Below are 15,175 nucleotides of genomic sequence, written 5' to 3' on the forward strand. Positions count from 1 at the left end.
CTCACCTGGGGCCCCCGTCATGGCCGCTCGCAGCAGCTTCTCTACTTGGTACTTCAGGCGGTGCTCGATGGGGCGTAGCTTCTCCAGGACCTATGGGGCAGCCCCATAGAGCCCAGCCCCACAGATGTGCCCCCAACACCCCTTATACGAACCCCATAGAGGCTCCAGCCCCACAGATCCACCCCCAGCCCCACCGATCCGCCACCCCCACCGCTTATACCAACCCCATAGAGGCTCCAGACCCACAGATCCACCCCCAGCCCCACAGATCCGCCCCCCCCACCCCTTATAAAAACCCCATAGAGGCTCCAGCCCTACAGATCCACCCCCCACCCCTTATACAAACCCCAGAGGCCCCAGCCCCACAGATCCACCCCCAGCCCCACAGATCCACCCCCCTCACCCCTTATACCAACCCCATAGAGGCTCCAGCCCCACAGATCCACCCCCAGCCCCACAGATCCACCCCCCTCACCCCTTATACCAACCCCATAGAGGCTCCAGCCCCACAGATCCACCCCCAGCCCCACAGATCCACCCCCCTCAGCCCTTATACCAACCCCATAGAGGCTCCAGCCCCACAGATCCACCCCCAGCCCCACAGATCCCCCCCCGGTGTGGGGCAGGGCCCCCCTCACCACGCGGGTCTCCAGGAGGCGGGGCAGGGCCGGGAGCGCCCCCAGGCTCCGCCCCTGGGCCTTGGCCCCCAGCACCAGGCCCAGGTCCTGCAGGTACTGAACCAGCGCCTGTGGGCGCAGCGCCAGCAGGGACAGCCCCTGCGGGGAGCGGACGCAGGGAGAAACCCATAAGGACCCACAGAGAGAGACCCATAGGGACCCATAGGGACCCATAGAGAGAGAGACCCATAGGGACCCACAGAGAGAGACCCATAGGGACCCATAGAGAGAGACCCATAGAGACCCATAGGGACCCATAGGGACCCATAGAGACCCATAGGGACCCATAGAGAGAGACCCACAGAGACCGATAGGAACCCATAGAAAGAAACCCATAGGGACCCATAGAGAGAGACCCATAGAGAGAGACCCATAGAGACCAATAGGAACCCATAGAAAGAAACCCATACGGACCCATAGAGAGAGACCCATAGAGAGAGACTCATAGAGACCCATAAGGACCCATAGAGAGAGAGATCCATAGGGACCCACAAGGACCCAGAGAGAGAGACCCGTACAGACCCATAGGGACCCATAGAGAGAGACCCATACAAACCCATAGGGAGAGCCCCACAAGGACCCATAAAGAGAGAAACACATAGGGACCCATAGGGACCCATAGAGAACCATAGATAGAGAGACACATAGGGACCCATAGAGAGAGAGCCATTGAGAGAAAGACCTATAGGGACCCATAGAGAGAGAACCACAGAGCCCCATAGACAAACGCCCATAAATTCCATACACAGCCGTAGAAACCCATAGAGCCCCAGACACCCACAAGACCCCACAGACACCCATAGAGCCCCACAGACCCCCATCACACCCCACAGCCACCCCATCTGACCCACATAATCCCCTTTATCCCCTTCCAGGACCCACAGACACCCCCCACAGGACCCGTGTAGGGCCCACAGCCCCTCCCTAAGGCCCATACGTCCCCGTCATAAACCCCTATAGACACCCCACAGCACCCCTTCAGCCCCCTCTGCACCTGCATAGCGCCCCTTAACACCCCCATGTATACCTATAGTCACCCCATAGCGCCCCATAGCACCCCATAGTGCCCCATAGCACCCCCACAGCACCCCATAGCACCCCCACGGTGTCCCACAGTGCCCTATAGCGCCCCATAGCACCACCATAGTGTCCCATAGAGCCCCATAGCACCCCCATAGTGTCCTATAGCACCCCATAGCACCCCCATAGTGTCCCATAGTGCCCCATAGCACCCCATAGCGCCCCATAGCACCCTCACAGCACCCCATAGTGCCCCACAGAGCCCCATAGGTACCTTCTCGGTGCGGAGCTTTCCCCCACGCAGCCTCTGCAGCAGCGCCCGCCCGTGCTCAGTCACGGCTGCCACCTGCAGCAGAGGGGGGTAAACGTGGGTCCCAGGGGGGTAAATGTGGGTCCCAGGGGGTAAATGTGGGCCCCAGGTGGGTAAATGTGGGTCCCAGGGGGGTAAATGCGGGTCCGAGGGGGGTAAATGTGGGTCTGAAGGAGTAAATGTGGGTCCCAGGGGGTAAATGTGGGTCCCAGGGGGTAAACGTGGGTCTGAGGGGGTAAATGTGGGTCCCAGGGGGATAAATGTGGGTCCAAGGGGGTAAATGTGGATCCCAGGGGGTAAATGTGGGTCCCAGGGGGTAAATGTGGGTCCCAGGGGGGTAAATGTGGGTCCGAGGGGTAAATGTGGGTCCCAGGGGGTAAATGTGGGTCCCAGGGGGGTAAATGTGGGTCCGAGGGGGTAAATGTGGGTCCGAGGGAGTAAATGTGGGTCCGAGGGGGTAAATGTGGGCCCCAGGGGGGTAAATGTGGGTCCGAGGGAGTAAATGTGGGTCCCAGGGGGTAAATGTGGGCCCCAGGGGGGTAAATGTGGGTCCGAGGGAGTAAATGTGGGTCCCAGGGGGTAAATGTGGGTCCCAGGGGGGTAAATATGGGTCCGAGGGGGTAAATGTGGGTCCGAGGGAGTAAATGTGGGTCCGAGGGGGTAAATGTGGGTCCGAGGGAGTAAATGTGGGTCCCAGGGGGGTAAATGTGGGTCCGAGGGGGTAAATGTGGGTCCCAGGGGGGTAAATGTGGGTCCGAGGGGGTAAATGTGGGTCCCAGGGGGGTAAATGTGGGTCCGAACCTGCCCCTGCAGAGCCTCCAGCAGCGTGACCGCCTCAGCCGCCGCCATCTTGGCACTGAAGGTTTGACGGGCGGTGGCAGCTGCCAATAGGAGCGCGGCTCTGGGTATGTGGACCAATGGGACGGCGAGGAGGGAGAGGAAGTCCCGCCTCGCCGCCTCTGGGCGGGAGGGGAGGAGCGACAGGGGAACGGACCAATGGGAGGCGAGAATGGGGCTGTTGGACCGCCCCCTGAGTGGCTGGGCGGGAGGTAAGGGGAGGAAATGGGGAGGTAATAGAGGGCAAGGGTGGAGCCGAGCCGAGCCGAGCCGTGCCGAGCCGAGCCGTGCCGAGCCGTGCCGAGCCGAGCCGTGCCGAGCCGAACCGAACCGAGCCGAGCCGAGCCGAGCCGAGTTGTGCCCAGTTATGGAGGGTAATGGGAGGAAATGGAGCGTGACAAGCGGGCACTGTTAGGTGTCGGCTTCTCTGGGACAACCTCGGAGCCACTCGGACCCCAGCGGAGCAGCAGCCTCCGGAAGGGAGCGGGGCCTTCCGCAGGGACCCGAGCGGAGCCGAAGCTTGCCGAAAAGAGCCGAGGGCGGCAGCGGCAGCCCGGGTGGGGGGGGCGTCGCGCAGGGACCCGAGCGGAGCCGAAGCTTTCCGAAGGGAGCCGAGGGCGGCAGAAGCGTGGATTTGGTAGAACCCCATTGGCTCCTATAGACCCCCATAGACCCCTATAGACAGCCTATAGGCACCTATGGACAGGCTATAGACACCCCATAGACCCCTTTAGACACCTATAGACAGGCTATAGACACCCCGTAGACCCCTATATGCACGCGAGAGCCATATAGTCCCCTATAGACACCCCTATAGATACCCCTTGACCCCTATAGATACCTCATAGAGCCCCACAGACCCCATAAACACTCCATAGAGCCATATAGTCCCCTATAAACACACCTGTAGACACCCCATAGGTCTGTATAGGCAATGCATAGACCCCTATAGGGACTCCAGAGAGCCATATAAACTCCTATACACTCCATAGAGCACCATAGACACCATTAGACCCCCTATAGACACCCCTATAGACCCTTATAGACACCACATAGAGCCCCACAGACCCCTATAGACACCCCATAGATCCGTATAGGCACTGCATAAACCCCTATAGACACTCCATAGAGCCATATAAACCCCTATACATTCCATAGAGCTCCATAGAGCCCCATAGACCCCTATAGAAACCTCCCAGACCCCTATAGACCCCCCCAGACCCCCATAGATCCACCCAGACCCCCACAAACCCCTATAGACCCCCAATAGATGCCCCATAGACCCACGATAGACCCCCACAAACCCACTACAGACCCCCTCAGACCCCCATAGACCCCCATAAACCCCCATAGACACCCTATAGACCCAAATAGACCACCCCCACAAATCCCCTATAGACCCCCCAAAGACCCCCACAGACCCCTATAGACCCCCCAGACCCCCATAGACCCCCCAGACCCCCATAAACCCCCTAAAGACCCCCCATAGATGCCCATAAACCCCCTATAGACCCCCCACAGACCCCCACAGACCCCTATAGACCCCCCCAGACCCCCATAGACCCCCCCAGACCCCCATAAACCCCCTACAGACCCCCCACAGAGCCCCCCAGACCCCCATAAACCCCCTATAGACCCCCAACAGATGCCCCATAGACCCCCAATAGACCCCCATAGACTCCTATAGACACCCATAAACCCCTATGGACACGCACAGACCTCCCCAGATCCCCATAAACCCCCTAGAGACCCCCCCAGACACCCATAGACCCCTTCAGACCCCCGTAAACCCCCTAAAGACCCCCCAAAAGACACCCCCAGATGCCCATAAACCCCCATAGACCCCCCACAGACATGCCCAGACACCCATAAACCCCCTATAGACCCCCAACAGATGCCCCATAGACAACCAATAGACCCCCATAAACCCCTATAGACCCCCCACAGACCGCCCCAGACCCCCATAAACCCCCTATAGACCCCCAACAGACCCTAAACATAACCCTATCCCTAACCCCTAACCCTAATCCTAACCTTAACACTAACCCTAACACAACAGGGATTAATAGATGCATTAGATGTAAGGCGCCCCTAACCCTAACCCCTAACCCTAACTCTAACCCTAACATACCATGGGTTAATAGATGTATTAGATGTAAGGCAGCCCTAGCCCTAACCCTAACCCTAACCCTGACCCTAACCCTAACCCTAACCCTACTGATGCTCTGAAGCTGAGACTGGTGCTGAGGTTGTCGCTGGGACTCTACGGCTCAGACCCTGGGGTTCAGGCCTTGGAGGTGAGGCTGGGGCTGGGGCTCTGCCCCGAACCCGTGCCCTGCTCACTCTGCTGCTGGACAGCGGGCACCGGAGGTGCCAGGTTCCAATGGGCTCCGGGGTGAGCAAGCGAGGAGCGACCGCAGTGCGAGGGCACCGTTGGGAGCTCACCGTGTGCTGAAGAGGCGCAGCACCAGCAGGGTACGAGTGCTCTGCTATGGGGCAGGACTACGGGTGCTTTGCTATGTGCTATTTGCTATGTTACGGGGTTTATGATATGGGACAGGTCTATGGGGTTTATGCTATGGGGTATGATTTTGGGGTTTATGTTATGGGGCAGAGCTATGGGGTTTATGCTATGGGGCAGGACTATGTGGTTTATGCTATGGGGCAGGACTACGGGTGCTTTGCTATGTGGCAGGGTTATGGGGTTTATGATAAGGGGCAGGTCTATGGGGTTTATGATATGGGGCAGGTCTATGGGGTTTATGCTATGGGGCAGGACTATGTGGTTTATGCTATGGGGCAGGACTACGGGTGCTTTGCTATGTGGCAGGGTTATGGGTTTATGCTATGGGGCAGGGTTATGCGGTTTATGATATGGGGCAGGTCTATGGGGTTTATGCTATGGGGTATGATTTTGGGGTTTATGTTATGGGGCAGAGCTATGAGGTTTATGCTATGGGGCAGGACTATGGTTGCTTTGCTATGTGGCAGGGTTAAGGGTTTATGCTATGGGGCAGGGTTGTGTTGTTTATGCTATGAGGCAGGGCTGTGAGGTTTATGCTGTGTGGCAGGACTATGGTTGCTTTGCTATGGGGTATGTCTATGGTGTTTATGCTATGGGGCAGGGTTATGGGATTTTAGCTATGGGGCAGGGCTATGAGGTTTATGCTATGGGGCAGGATTATGGTTGCTTTGCTATGGGGCAGGGTTATGGGATTTTAGCTATGGGGCAGGGCTATGAGGTTTATGCTACGGGGCAGGGTTATGGTGTTTATGCTATGGGGCAGGGCTATGGGGTTTATGCTATGGGGTAGGTCTATGGGGTTTATGATATGGGGCAGGTCTATGGGGTTTATGCTATGTGGCAGGGCTATGGGTTCCCTGCTATGGGGCAGGGCTATGATGCTGGGTTATGCTCATTGGTTCAGGCGTGGGGGGGTGGGGAGGGTCTCATGTGGTGCTGGGTGAGGCGATTCCCCTCCCCCCACCCCTGCTATGGGGCGGTGACTCACCTGGGGGGTGACTCACCCAGCTTTGGGCTGGGCTGTGGGGTGGGGCTGTGGGACAGAGCTATGGGGCAGGGCTGTGGGAATGGCCACAGGGCAGAGATGTGGGGTGGGGTTATGGGGCAGCACTATGGGGCAGGGCTCTGGGTGCTTTGGTGTGAGGCAGAGCTATGGGGCAGAGCTACAGGCAAAGATCCCCCGTGCTGCCATGAGGCTGTGCAATGGAGCAAGGAGCTCTTTTATGGGGCACGAGTGGCACTGTGGAGCAGCAGCTGTGCTATAGGGCAGCAGTTGTGCTATGGGATGTGGCAACAGGCCATGGGGAAGGTCCTGCTCTATGGGGCAGGGAGCCACTCTGTAGCGTGGGATCTTTTCTATGGGGCATGCACTGCGTTATGGAGCGGGAGCCAATCTATGGGGCGGGCACCGTGCTATGGGGCGTGGAGCCCCTGGGCTCCCACACCCCGGCCCCACCTCTTCCTCGCTGCCATAAATGAGGAGAGCTCAGCCCCACGGCACGGGCCAGGCTGAGATGTGGGGCTGGGCTACGGGGGGGCCCCCGCTGCTGCTGCTGCTGCTGCTGCTGCTGCCAGGTAATGAGTGGGGGAGGCTCGGCCATGACAGTTGAGGGGCGTAAGGGGGCACTTGAGGGGCAGGAGCTGGGGGGGGTGTCAGGTCTCAGGTGTGTGGGGCTGAGGCTATGGGGTAGAGGGGTGTCATGGGGGCTGTGGCACAGGGGGGTTTCAGGGCTATGGGGCTGAGCTGCTATGGGACAGTAGCAGAGGCTGTCAGGTGGCTGTGGGGCCAGATCTGTGGGTCAGGGGGGTTGTCAAAGTTCAAGTCTATGGGGGTTGCTCTGAGCTGCTATGGGGCAGGAAAGGAGGGGTGTCAGGGGGCTATGGGGCAGGAGCTATGGGGTGGGGGGAGTGTCTGGATTCAGGGCTATGGGGCTGAGCCGCTATGGGGCACGAGCAAAGCAGTGTTAGGGGAAATGGGGCAGAGGCTATGGGGAAGGGGCTGTCAGGCCTAGGAGCTGTGGGGCAGAGGTATGCTGGAGGGCTGTGGGGCAGATTCTATGGGGCAGAGGCCGTGCTGTGGGTCGGGCAGGGACAGGCTGGGACAGGTCAAGCGTCGCCCAAGACGCATCCCCAGGGGCAGGGTGGGGCCCGTGAGCACCAGTCCCACACATACACACACATGTGTGGGGCAGGCACTGTGGGGCTGCAGTGCCTGAGCTGTGGGGCCGAGGATGGGACCTGCCATGCGGCCACCAACATCACTTGCCCCCCGGAGAGTGACGTCTGCGCTGAGGCATTGGCCAGTGTCACATGGAGTGAGTGGGGAGACGTGGGGCAGGGAGTGGGCTATGGGGAGATGTGGGGCTGGAACCCCTGGCTTTGCTCTATGGAGCAATGTGGGGCTGGAACCCCTGACTTTGTTCTATGGGGCAATGGGGGGAAGGGGGTGGGCTATGGGGAGATATGGGCCTGGAACCCCTGGCTTTGCTCTATGGGGCAATGGGGGGGCAGGGGGTGGGCTATGGGGAGATGTGGGGCTGGAACCCCTGGCTTTGCTCTATGGGTCAAGGGGGGGCAGGGGGTGGGCTATGGGGAGATGTGGGGCTGGAACCCCTGGCTTTGCTCTATGGAGCAATGTGGGGCTGGAACCCCTGACTTTGTTCTATGGGGCAATGGGGGGAAGGGGGTGGGCTATGGGGAGATATGGGCCTGGAACCCCTGGCTTTGCTCTATGGGGCAACGGGGGGCAGGGGGTGGGCTATGGGGAGATGTGGGGCTGGAACCCCTGGCTTTGCTCTATGGGGCAAGGGGGGGCAGGGGGTGGGCTATGGGGAGATGTGGGGCTGGAACCCCTGGCTTTGTTCTATGGGGCAATGGGGGGCAGGGGATGAGCTATGGGGAGATGTGGGGCTGGAATCCCGGCTCTGCTCGAGGTGTTTCGCAGCCAGGTGGCGCTCTCCACCACGCCACGGCAGCTAGGGGGCGCTCTGGGTTTCCCTCAGCAGCCAGGGGGCGCTGCGGGTTGTTCCGTGTCACCCTGAGCCGCTAGGGGGCGCTCTTTAGGGCAGCTCTCTATCCCTCCGGCCCGATAGGGGGCGCTCTGTTTCGGCCCTCCCCCCATCTGCCCTCGCTCCGCCACCACCAGGGGGCGCCGCGGAGGCCCGCACTCACCGGCAGGGGGCGCTGTTTCCCGCAGGCCACGGGCGGCTGGCGCTGGGGGGCAGGGGCTGTGGGCGGGGCCAGCCCGGGGCCCTCGCGCGCGCCCTCGAGCTCCCGGGGGTCGTGGTCTTCGTGCGGAGGCGCCAGTGCCGGGGGGGGGACGTGGCCTGCAACGGGGCCCTCCCCATGGGAACCGAGAGGGCCCTGCCCCTGCCCGGTAATGGGGGAATGGGGGAATGGGGGGAATGGGGACAAAGGGGGGAATGGGGTAATGGAGTCAATGGGGCAATGGCGGCAATGGGGGGCAATAGGGGTAATGGGGGGCAATGGGTGTAATGGGGTCAATGGGGCAATGGGGGGCAATGGATGTAATGGGGGTAATGGGGCAATGGGGGCAGTGGGGGTAATTGGACAATGGGGGTAACGGGGGAAATGGGTTTAATGGGGTAAAAGAGGCAAAGGGGGTAATGGTGCAATGGGGGTAATGGGAGTAATGGGGGGCAATGGAGGGTAATGGGGGTAATGGGGGGCAATAGGGGAACGGGGGCAATGGGGTAATAGGGGTAATGGGGGGTAATAGGGGATTGGGGGTAATGGGGGGCAATGGGTTTAACGGGGGTAATGAGGAGCAATGAGGGTAATGGGGATGATGAGGGGAATATGGTTAATGGGGGTAGTGGGGGGCAGTGGGGGTGAGACTTGGTGGTGTAAGGAGCATCCCTGCCCCCCCCCCCCGCCCTAGACAACGTCACGGCGCAGGCACCCAATGGGCTGCGCTGTTTTGGTTGCCCTGACGACGGCCCCTGCTCTGCCCCCACCATCGTGGAGTGCTATGGGGACCTTCGTGGCTGTTTCCTCGGCAACGTCACGGTGACGCTGGGTGAGAGCCAATGGGAGACCGGGGGGGGTGGTGGGGTCAGGCCTCATTGGCCGCCACGATGACCACTAGGACATGCAGGCTGTTGCCGTGGCAACCCTATTGGAGAGCATCATTGGTCGCCATGGTGACCGTATAGTGCCCTATAGGTCCCTTATAGGGCCTGGTTGCCCTAACACCTCCCTATGGGGCAGCTATGGGGCTGACGTCCGCTTCCACCCCCCTTTGCAGGTGGGTCCCGGCGGTGGCGGGAGGTGCGGGGCTGCGTGCGGGACCCGGCCTGCGCCCCAGAGCCCCGAGGTGACGACGCTGTGGGGCTGGAGGGCTCCTGCTGTGCCGGGGACCTCTGCAACGGCCCCATAGCGAACCGCAGCCTCTTTGCCCCCAACCTGCCCCGGCTCGAGCTCCTCCCGCAGCCCCATGGCCCCACAGCCGGGCCCACCAAAGGCAACAGGAGCACTGGGGGGGACAAGGCCACCAAGACCAAGATGGCCGCCCCCATAGGCAATGTGTCCGCCACCAAGACCAATATGGCCGCCTCCACAGGCAACATGGTGCCCACTGTAGCCAACATGGCAGCCACCAAAGGCAATATGGCCACCAGCAAAACCAATATGGCCGCCTCCATAGGCAGCACGGTGCCTACCGTGGCCAATGGGGCCGCTACCCAATCCAATATGGCAGCCATCAAAGCCAATGCGTCTGCCACCAAAAGCAATATGGCGGCCCCCACAGCCAATACAGCCACCCCCACAGCCAATATGGCGGCCATTGACAGCAACGTGGCTGCTGTTGACCACCATGGAGCCGCCATTGATGCCAACACGGCCGCCATGGATTCCAAGATGGCCGCTGGACGCGCAGGGCGCCCCCTGGAGCGCAAAGATGGCGTCAAGGGCCCCGTGGGGCGGAGCCACCCCCTGGGGGTGGGGTTGTGGCCCCTCCCCTTCCTCTTGCTCCTCCTCCTCTAGGGCCTCTATGGGGTATAAGTGGGGCAATGCATGGGACAGGCATCCCATAAGTGGCACCTTCCCACCCCAGAGACTGACCCATAAGTGCACCTCCTGTCCCCTTCCATTCAATGGGCACCCCCAAGTAAAGGTGGCACTTATAGGGTGCCCCATAAGGGGCCCCCCCAACCCATAAGCTGCCCCATAAGTGCACTCCCCGCCCTATGGTGCACTTATGGGGCACCCCACATCCTTCCCCACACACCCCTCGCAATGGGGCAATAAATGGCTGCGGTGGAACAAGGAGGTTGGTCTTTTATTGGGCGGTGGAGCTTAGCTCAGGGGGAGGGGCTTAGCCATAGGGGGTGGGGCTAAACGGGCTCATCCTGGATCCCGCAGCGGAGATTGGCTGGAACGGCCTCATCTGGAGGAGGGGGGAGAGGCGTCAGAGCTCCGCCCCCTTCCTGTTAGCCCCGCCCCCTGCCCTTCAGCCCCGCCCCTTTTACCCATGCGGCGGGGGCGGGGCAACTGCAGCCCCTCCATGAGGGCGACGAAGGCATCGGGGCTCAGCGTGAGGCGGGGGTTCAGGCGCCGCTCCTCCCCCACCGTGGACACCGTGTGCCCTGGGGGGAGACATGACCCACAAGTGACCCGCGAGTGACCCATGAGTAACCCACGAGTGACCCACAAGTGACCCACAGGTGACTCACAACTGACCCATAAGTGACCCACGAGTGACCCACAAGTGACCCGCGAGTGACCCACGAGTGACCCACAGGTGACCCCCCAGTGCCTCCCACCGTTGTAGTCGTGCGCGGGGTAGACCAAGCACTCATCGGGGAGGGTGAAGATCTTCTCGTGCACAGAGCGGTACAGGGTGCGGGCACAGCCTGGGGGGGCGTCACCATGGCAACGAGATCCTCCTAGGGCCCCCCAGCCCCTCCCAATCTATCCCACTCCATCCCAATCACCTCCCACTCTACCCCAGCCCCTCCCACTCTATCCCAGTCCATCCCAATCCCTCCCCACTCTATCCCAGTCCATCCCCATCCCCTCCCAGTCTGTGCCAGTCCATCCCAATCCCCTCCCACTCTATCCCAGTCCATCCCAATCCCCTCCCACTCTATCCCAGCCCCTCCCACTCTATCCCAGTCCATCCCAATCCCCTCCCACTCTATCCCAGTCCATCCCAATCCCCTCCCACTCTATCCCAGTCCATCCCCATCCCCTCCCACTCTATCCCAGCCCCTCCCACTTCATCCCAGTCCATCCCCATCATCTCCCACTCTATCCCCATCCCCTCCCAGTCCATTCCCATCCCCTCCCACTCTATCCCACTCCATCCCACTCTATCCTATCCCCTCCCACTCCATCCCAGTCCATCCCCACCCCGTCCCCTCCTGCCCCGCTCCCGCCCCTTCCCGGTGCCTGCCCTGCTGGAAGTCTGTGCGGCCGCAGCCCCGGATGAGCAGCGCGTCCCCGGTGAACGCCATGGATTCATCGTCCAGCACCAGCGTCAGGCACCCGGCCGTGTGCCCGGGGCTGGCACGTGCCCGCAGCGCCTGTGGGGCGGGGGGGGGAGTGTGGGGGAGCGGCCTAAGGCGGCTCTGCCCCCGATGGCGTTCAGTGGGGAGTCTCCTTCCTGGAGGTCAATGGGGTCCCCCATAGGGATCAATAGAGCTCCCCCCCTGCATAGGGCTCAAGGGGGTCCCACAGGTGTCAATGGGCCCCCACAAGTATCAATGATCCCCCCTGTAGGCATCAACGGTTGTCTCCCCACGTAGGGTTCAACGGGGACCCTATGGGCTCTCTATGGGTCTCTATAGGGACTCTATGGGGTCTCTATGGTTCTCTATGGGGTCCCTATGGATCTCTATGGGTCTCTACGGGCTCTCTATGAGTCCCTATGGGTCTCTATGGGCTCTCTGTGGGGTCTCTATGGGTCCCTATGGGTCCCTATGTGTCCCTATGGGTCTCTATGGGTCCCTATGTGTCCCTATGGGGTCTCTATGGGTCTCTATGGGTCTTTATGGGGTCCCTATGGGTCCCTATGTGTCCCTATGGGTCTCTATGTGTCCCTATGTGTCCCTATGGGTCTCTATGGGTCTCTATGGGTCCCTGTGGGCTCTCTATGGGGTCTCTATGGGGTCTCTATGGGTCTCTATGGGCTCTCTGTGGGGTCTCTATGGGTCCCTATGGGTCTCTATGGGTCCCTATGTGTCCCTATGTGTCCCTATGTGTCTCTATGGGTCTCTATGGGTCCCTATGGGTCTCTATGGGTCTCTATGGGTCCCTATGTGTCCCTATGTGTCCCTACGGGGTCCCTATGTGTCCCTATGGGGTCTCTATGGGCTCTCTGTGGGGTCCCTGTGTGTCCCTACGGGTCCCTGCGTGGCTCACGAAGGCTCCGAAGCGCAGCTCGTCCCCGTCGCGCAGGAGCACGTCCGCGCTTGCGCCGCTCTGCCGCGAGATGGCGCTGCGGCACCCCAGCGCCGCGCGCAGCGCGCCGGAGCCGGTCACGTGATCCGCGTGGCAGTGGGTGTTCACTGCGGACGGGAAAAGGGGGCGGGGTCAGCGCCGGGAGAGACCAATGCGGGGCTCGGCGGGGGGGGCAGGTCGGGACCAAGGGCCCCATAGGGTGAATAGGGGGGCCAAAGCCCCATTGAGGGCACAGGGAGGGGTCCGAAGGCCTCTCAGAGTGTGTTTAGGGGTGGGGGGAGGGTATTATGGGGTGTTTATGGGGTGCCTATGGGGGTCTACGGAAGTCTATGTTTTGTCTGTGGGGCTCTATGGGGTGCTATAGGGTATGGGTAGGGTGTCTATGGGCTGCTATGGGGCGTCTACACAGTGTCTATGGGAGGCTACAGGTGTCAACATGGTGTCTACGGGGCACCATGGGTGCCTACATAGTGTCTGTGGAACGCTACGGGTGTCTGTGGGGCTCTGTGGGCTGCTCTAGGGTCTCTATGGGGCGCTATGAGGTGTCTGCACAGTATCTATGGGGCACTATGGGTGCCCACACAGTGTCTGTGGGGGTCTATGGGGTGCTATGTGGTGACTATGGGGGTCTATAGGGTGCTACAGGTGTCTATGGGGCATTAGGTGGTGTCTACAGGTGTCATGTCTATGGGGGTCTATGGGGTTCTATGGGGGTCTATGGGTGTCTATAGGGTTCTATGGGGGTCTATGGGTGTCTGTCTATGGGAGTCTGTGGGGTTTTATGGGTGTCTACGGGTGTCTATAGGGTTCTATGGGTGTCTATAGTGTTCTGTAGGGCTCTGTGGGTGTCTATGGGTGTCTGCCTATGAGTGTCTATAGGGTTCTATGGGTGTCTATAGGGTTCTGTGGGCGTCCATAGGGTTCTATGGGTGTCTGTGGGTGTCTATAGGGTTCTATGGATGTCTATAGTGTTCTGTAGGGCTCTGTGGGTGTCTGTGGGTGTCTGTGGGTGTCTATGGGTGTCTATAGGTGTCTATGGGTGTCTATAGGGTTCTATGGGTGTCTGTGGGTGTCTGTGGGTGTCTATAGGGGTCTATGGGTGTCTATAGGGTTCTATGGGTGTCTGTGGGTGTCTGCGGGTGTCTGTGGGTGTCTGTGAGTGTCTATGGGTGTCTATAGGGGTCTATGGGTGTCTATAGGATTATATGGGTTTCCGTGGGTCCCTCACCCGCATAGCGCAGGCTGAGCCCCAGCTCCCGCAGCAGCCGCGTGTCCCTGGGCACTGCCTCCAGCACGGGGTCGATGATGATGGCGTCGCCCGAGCCCGCGTCCGCCAGCACATACGTGAAGGAGGAGGAGGAGGCGTCGAAGAGCTGCGGGGACACGGCAGCGGCACAGGAACGGCACCGCAGTGACACGGGAAAGACATGGGAACGACGGGGGAGCGACACGGGAACGACACCAGAATGACAGGGGAACAACATGGGAACGACACGGGAACGACATGGGAACGACCGGGAGCGACAAGGGAATGACACGGGAACGACAGGGGAATGACACGGGAATGACACGGGAACGACATGGGAATGACATGGGAACGACACGGGAGTGACACGGGAATGACACAGGAACAATGCGGAAGCGAGATGGGAACCCGGAGCAACGTAAAAACATGGGAACGACACGGGAACAGCACAGGAAAACACAGGACCCCCATGCTAACCCTTGATAACACGTGACCCCCTTACAACAACACGTGAACCCGCATGGTACCACATGACCCCGCCGTATGACCCCCCGGTAACCCCTATTACCCCCCCAACCCCACCCCCCCATCACATGACCTTTATCCAACCCCTACTTCCGGGTTCCCCCCCCCAACCCCGTCCAATGCCCCCCCCCCCCCCATGGGGCCCACACGGGGTCCCCCCCGGACCTGCCGCAGCAGCAGCCGCCTCCCCGCGGTGCCGTAGCCCCGAAGGGCCGCGATGGCGGCGGGGACGCGGCGGAGCCACATGGCGGGGTGGGCCGGAGAGACGGGAGGGACGCGGCGCCTTTAAGAGGGGCTGGGAGCGGAGGGGAGGAGCCTTAAAGGGGCAACGGCTTAAAGGGGCAACGGGCTTAAAGAGGAAACGGGTTTAAAGGGGCAATGGGTTAAAGGGGCAATGTCCTTAAAGGGGCAACAGCTTAAATTGGCAATGGCCTTAAATTGGCAATGGGCTTAAAGCAGTAATGGGTTTAAAGGGGCAATGGGTATAAAGGGACACTGGCTTAAAGGGGCAATGGCTTAAAGGGGCAATGTCCTTAAAGCGGCAATGGGTTTAAAGGGGCAATGGGCTTAAAGGGGTAATGGCCTTAAAGGGGCAATATCCTTAAAGTGGC

General features: G+C 60.5%; 3 protein-coding genes across 7 annotated transcripts in view; 1 reads left to right on the forward strand and 2 right to left on the reverse strand.

Moving 5' to 3' along the window:
* Positions 1 to 3,002, reverse strand: part of LOC136006751 (neuroguidin-like) — a 4,527-nt gene extending 1,525 nt beyond the window's left edge. The window contains exons 1-4 of one of the 3 annotated variants that reach the window (XM_065664815.1): positions 2,809 to 2,996; positions 1,972 to 2,043; positions 639 to 776; positions 6 to 90 (exon numbers count right to left, since the gene is read on the reverse strand). In XM_065664815.1, the coding sequence (XP_065520887.1) occupies positions 6 to 90; positions 639 to 776; positions 1,972 to 2,043; positions 2,809 to 2,856 (343 nt within the window). In that variant the 5' untranslated portion in view covers positions 2,857 to 2,996. Of the gene's footprint in view, positions 1 to 5; positions 91 to 638; positions 777 to 1,971; positions 2,044 to 2,808 lie in introns of all 3 variants that reach the window. The other 2 variants (XM_065664816.1, XM_065664817.1) reach the window with 2 other exon arrangements.
* Positions 3,003 to 5,243: 2,241 nt separating this feature from the next.
* Positions 5,244 to 10,658, forward strand: LOC136006755 (ly6/PLAUR domain-containing protein 3-like). The gene is made up of 5 exons (XM_065664824.1): positions 5,244 to 5,319; positions 7,561 to 7,683; positions 8,565 to 8,744; positions 9,270 to 9,407; positions 9,636 to 10,658. Exons 3-5 carry the CDS (start codon positions 8,714 to 8,716, stop codon positions 10,373 to 10,375), a joined length of 909 nt encoding a protein of 302 aa, XP_065520896.1. The 5' UTR covers positions 5,244 to 5,319; positions 7,561 to 7,683; positions 8,565 to 8,713; the 3' UTR covers positions 10,376 to 10,658.
* ETHE1 (ETHE1 persulfide dioxygenase) lies at positions 10,650 to 14,907 on the reverse strand. Of its 3 annotated transcripts, XM_065664822.1 has the most exons (7): positions 14,730 to 14,907; positions 14,022 to 14,166; positions 12,755 to 12,900; positions 11,787 to 11,916; positions 11,155 to 11,244; positions 10,861 to 10,977; positions 10,650 to 10,778 (listed from the first exon to the last, which is right to left on the reverse strand). In XM_065664822.1, the coding sequence occupies exons 1-7, from the start codon at positions 14,808 to 14,810 to the stop codon at positions 10,726 to 10,728; spliced, it is 762 nt and encodes a 253-aa protein (XP_065520894.1). In that variant the 5' UTR covers positions 14,811 to 14,907; the 3' UTR covers positions 10,650 to 10,725. The 3 variants fall into 3 exon arrangements, with proteins under 3 accessions (XP_065520894.1, XP_065520893.1, XP_065520895.1); XM_065664821.1 differs by lacking the exon at positions 14,730 to 14,907 and having other exon boundaries at positions 14,022 to 14,585; XM_065664823.1 differs by lacking the exons at positions 11,155 to 11,244; positions 14,730 to 14,907 and having other exon boundaries at positions 14,022 to 14,587.
* Between the last annotated feature and the right edge of the window lie 268 nt (positions 14,908 to 15,175).

Source organism: Lathamus discolor, unplaced genomic scaffold (genome assembly GCF_037157495.1).
Source record: "Lathamus discolor isolate bLatDis1 unplaced genomic scaffold, bLatDis1.hap1 Scaffold_64, whole genome shotgun sequence".
In the NCBI taxonomy this organism is placed as follows: Eukaryota; Metazoa; Chordata; class Aves; order Psittaciformes; family Psittacidae; genus Lathamus; species Lathamus discolor.